Raw genomic sequence first — 3521 nt, 5'->3', positions numbered from 1 at the left:
CAAGCCATGTCACTCAAGGGTTCAGCAGTTCCAGCTAAATGGGGAGGAGTCCCTGAAGCAGACACCCTTGGGCAGAGACTGCTGGGCCTCCAGCACACCTTGACTGGTCCTACTGCAGCGTCTCACCTTCTTGAGTTTCTTGGTTTTGACCTCCACCTCCTGCTGCAGGGACGTGTAGGTGCCCCGGAGCTCCATGGTCTCCTCATCCCGGAGCATCATCTCCTGCTGCATCTCCCGTTCACGACGTTTCTAGGCCAAGGACGGACGGTGTGGCTCAAAGGAGCAGAGCATACCCAGGAGGGCCAAGAACACTCAGGGGACTGGCTCACTCTCCCTGTGTCGGGACCTGGCTTCACCATGGCCCATGGCCCACATCCACCGCTCCCACCCAATCCTGCAGAGCCCCTGGGAACCAGCTTCTCAGTTCCTAGGGCCATGCCTTTGCCAGGCTCTGCACCACATGGATGGAGACTCCAGTCCTAAGAGCTGGCCTACTCCAGGGGTGTTAGTCACACAGATGGAGGCACATCACACTGCCTTCCAAGCTGCCTCACCCTCTCCCCAAGTAGTGTAACAGTTTATTGGTAAGACCAACAAATTGTGGTTCTTGATGATTTAGGGAAATAGTCATACAGTTGGCAAAGAACTCGCACCACCTTGTGGAAGGCCCAGGAATTAGCACCAGGTGGCTTGTGGAGGCTGACGTCATGGAGCACTATCACGTCCTCTCACCCACCAGCTAGCAGTGCCCCTGCCAGAGGGAAGAATCTCATATCTGAGATATGATGAGATATGAGATTCTTCCCTCTCATATCTGAGAATCTCATATCTGAGATTCTCAGCACTGTAATTCCAGAGATCCGGAGTCCACCATGGTTTACTGCCCTACACCTCCCAGATACGAGCTGCAGGCCACGCTCTCCAAGGGGACCTGGCACCTGGCGGCCCTACCTGCTCGGCAATCTCCTGCCTCTTCAGTTCCAACATCTTCTGCTGCTCGTTGGTGTGATCCATGATGTTCCTGCCCCCGATGAGGAGCTTGCTCTCCATGGCCTGGGGACACAGAGGGGTTGGGAGGTGGGCTTTGCAAAGGCTCCACAACATTGCCAGCTGGAGAGATTTTGCTTCCCTGCTCTGTGGTCCTTCTGGGAGTGGACACAAGATGTGTCCCAGATGGGGCCTTGTGGCTTTCAGGGAGAATGGAGTTTTCCCCTCCAGCATCTCAGGTCCCAGTGCAAGGCTCTCATTGTCAGCAGGACCACTAGGGAGGCAGAGAGGGTGCCCCTCGGGGATGTAGGGCACCTGATCTGTTTGCTTTGGATACACAGGAAAGGTTGGTTCACCAGGGCTAGGAGGAGGATGGGGGTGGCAACCTAATCCTGGCAACCAGGACCCAGCTGGTGTTGAGGATTGGGAAAGATAAGATATAGTCACCAGGTAGCCCAGCCCTTAGCTAACTGGCTTCCAACTCAGGAAGACAGCTCTCAACACAGGCAGCAGGAAAGCGTCTAAATCTTCAGCTGATGTGGAAAGCAGAAGAAAAGCCAAAGGGAGCAGACTGCACAGCAAGAAGGAACAGCACGGGCCCAGCACAGCAGGAGCTTTGGAGAAGGCCAGGAAGACTTGGTTCTACCCACTTACCTCGAGGCTTTGGGCAAATTATTCCCTTCAGGGCTGTCATCTACAATACTGGAACACTGCCTATGTTCCAGGATGACTGGCAAACATTTGCTGAGCACTAAGTATCTGTTAGATACTGAGCTAAGCCTTTAACACCATGGTTTCCATCCTCCCCTAAGAGAAGCTATTCCCCTCCCCATTTAACAAATGAAGACATTGAGAATGACCAGCCTAAGGCCATGCAGCTATTGAGTAGCAAAGAGGAGAGATTTGAACCCCACACTCCCAGCCTCACTCTGCGAAAGCCCCTAGTCAGTGCTTTGGAATCTGAAGCTGAAATAATGTCAGATTTGTGTAAACTGTGACTACATAAAATGTATTTTCAAGAGGGTGCTGTCGGCAGCCTCTCAAAAACTATTCTGGTTTGGGGGGTGCCTGATTTGAAATTTTAGAAAATGAAAATAAAATAAGAAGAAAGTGCTCTCCCAGGGTACCCAGTTGTCCTCTGACTTCATCACGGGCCTCCTGGAAGGTTGAAATCACCTTGAACCAGTGGAAAAAGCTGGCTGCTTTTCCACTGGAATTTTTTTTTTTACCCAGTGGAAACAGCTGACCTGCCTGAGGGATCTCAAAGCAGGGGGTGCTGTCAGACTTGGGGAGCAGGAGACCACCTGTAAGAGCCACATCACTGGGAACACAGCCGGACAAGGGTTAACAGTCGCTTTCGGGAGGTCAGGGACTGGGCTGTGTGAGGCTTTGTCATCCAAAGACGCTGAGCGAAGTTGGGGCAGCCAGAGAGGCACGAGCCTCACTCCAGCCCCACATAGCCTCAGAGGCTCAAGGCGGGCTTTGAGCCCTGGAGGCTGTCCGTGCTGCCACACGGCAGCTGCCTGTGCTCCTGGTTAATGATCTCCTCACTTACCCCATTACCTCGTCACAGACCTAAACCCATCCTAGGCTCCTCCTTCGCACTCCAGGTCAGCATTTGCAGGACCGTGAGAGGGAAGAATCCCTTACACTGCACCCTCAGCGACTCACCGGCCTCGCCTCATCCCTGCCCTGCCTCTCATCCACTGCATCTGGCCAGTGAGTCAAGGCCATCAAACCAGATCCTCAGTGTGGCTCCCACCACCCGCTCTTCTTCATTCTCACTGATAGCTGCTAACTTCATTGCAGCCCCCACAACTCTCCTGGACCACTGCTGTGGTCTCCCCGCTGCTTCGGTGTCCCCTTCCACCCCTCCACCACATGACACCCAGGCGGATCCACTAAAAACACAACTCTGGGCTGGGGACGGTGGCTCACGCCCGTAATTCCAGCACTTTGGGAAGCTGGGGGGGGCGGTGTGGATCACTTGAGGTCAGGAGTTCGAGACCAGCCTGACGAAAATGGTGAAACCCCAGCTCTGCTAAAAATACAAAAATTAGCCGGGTGTGGTGGTGCGCACCTGTATTCCCAGCTACTCAGCAGCTACTCAGGAGGCTGAGGTAGGAGAATCGCTTGAATTCGGGAGACAGAGGCTGCAGTGAGCCGAGATCACACCACTATACTCTAGCCTGGGCGACAGAGTGAGACTTCATCGCAATAAAAAAAAAAAAGCACAACTGTGAATGGTTGCTCCACGGCTTCAAACTACTGAGTGGACCTCCATTCCTTGTAGGATGAAATCCAAGGTTGGCTGCAGTGACTGGCCCCAGGAGCTGGCCTGGCCTCCCAGGTTCCTCTCACCACTCATGCTCCGAGTGTGCTCTGCTCCCCAGCCTCACCAAAAGAATTCCAGCTCCCTGAGGGCCCAGCACGGTGGCTCACACCTGTAATCCCAGCACTTTGGGAGGCCAAGGTGGGCAGATCACCTGAGGTCGGGAGTTCGAGACCAGCCTGACCAACATGGAGAAACCTCA

General features: G+C 54.0%; 1 protein-coding gene across 1 annotated transcript in view; it reads right to left on the bottom strand.

Annotated features, from left to right (window-relative positions):
• KIF3C (kinesin family member 3C) overlaps positions 1-3521 on the bottom strand; it is a 78087-nt gene that overhangs the window by 36945 nt on the left and 37621 nt on the right. The window contains exons 2-3 of the mRNA XM_011972738.1: positions 952-1053; positions 64-249 (exon numbers count right to left, since the gene is read on the bottom strand). Of these exons, the coding sequence (XP_011828128.1) occupies positions 64-249; positions 952-1053 (288 nt within the window). The remainder of the gene's footprint in view (positions 1-63; positions 250-951; positions 1054-3521) is intronic.

Source organism: Mandrillus leucophaeus, unplaced genomic scaffold (genome assembly GCF_000951045.1).
Source record: "Mandrillus leucophaeus isolate KB7577 unplaced genomic scaffold, Mleu.le_1.0 Scaffold13, whole genome shotgun sequence".
Classification (NCBI taxonomy): Eukaryota; Metazoa; Chordata; class Mammalia; order Primates; family Cercopithecidae; genus Mandrillus; species Mandrillus leucophaeus.
The sequence above is the reverse complement of the archived record's forward strand: the minus strand, read 5'-3'. Positions and strand labels throughout refer to the sequence as shown.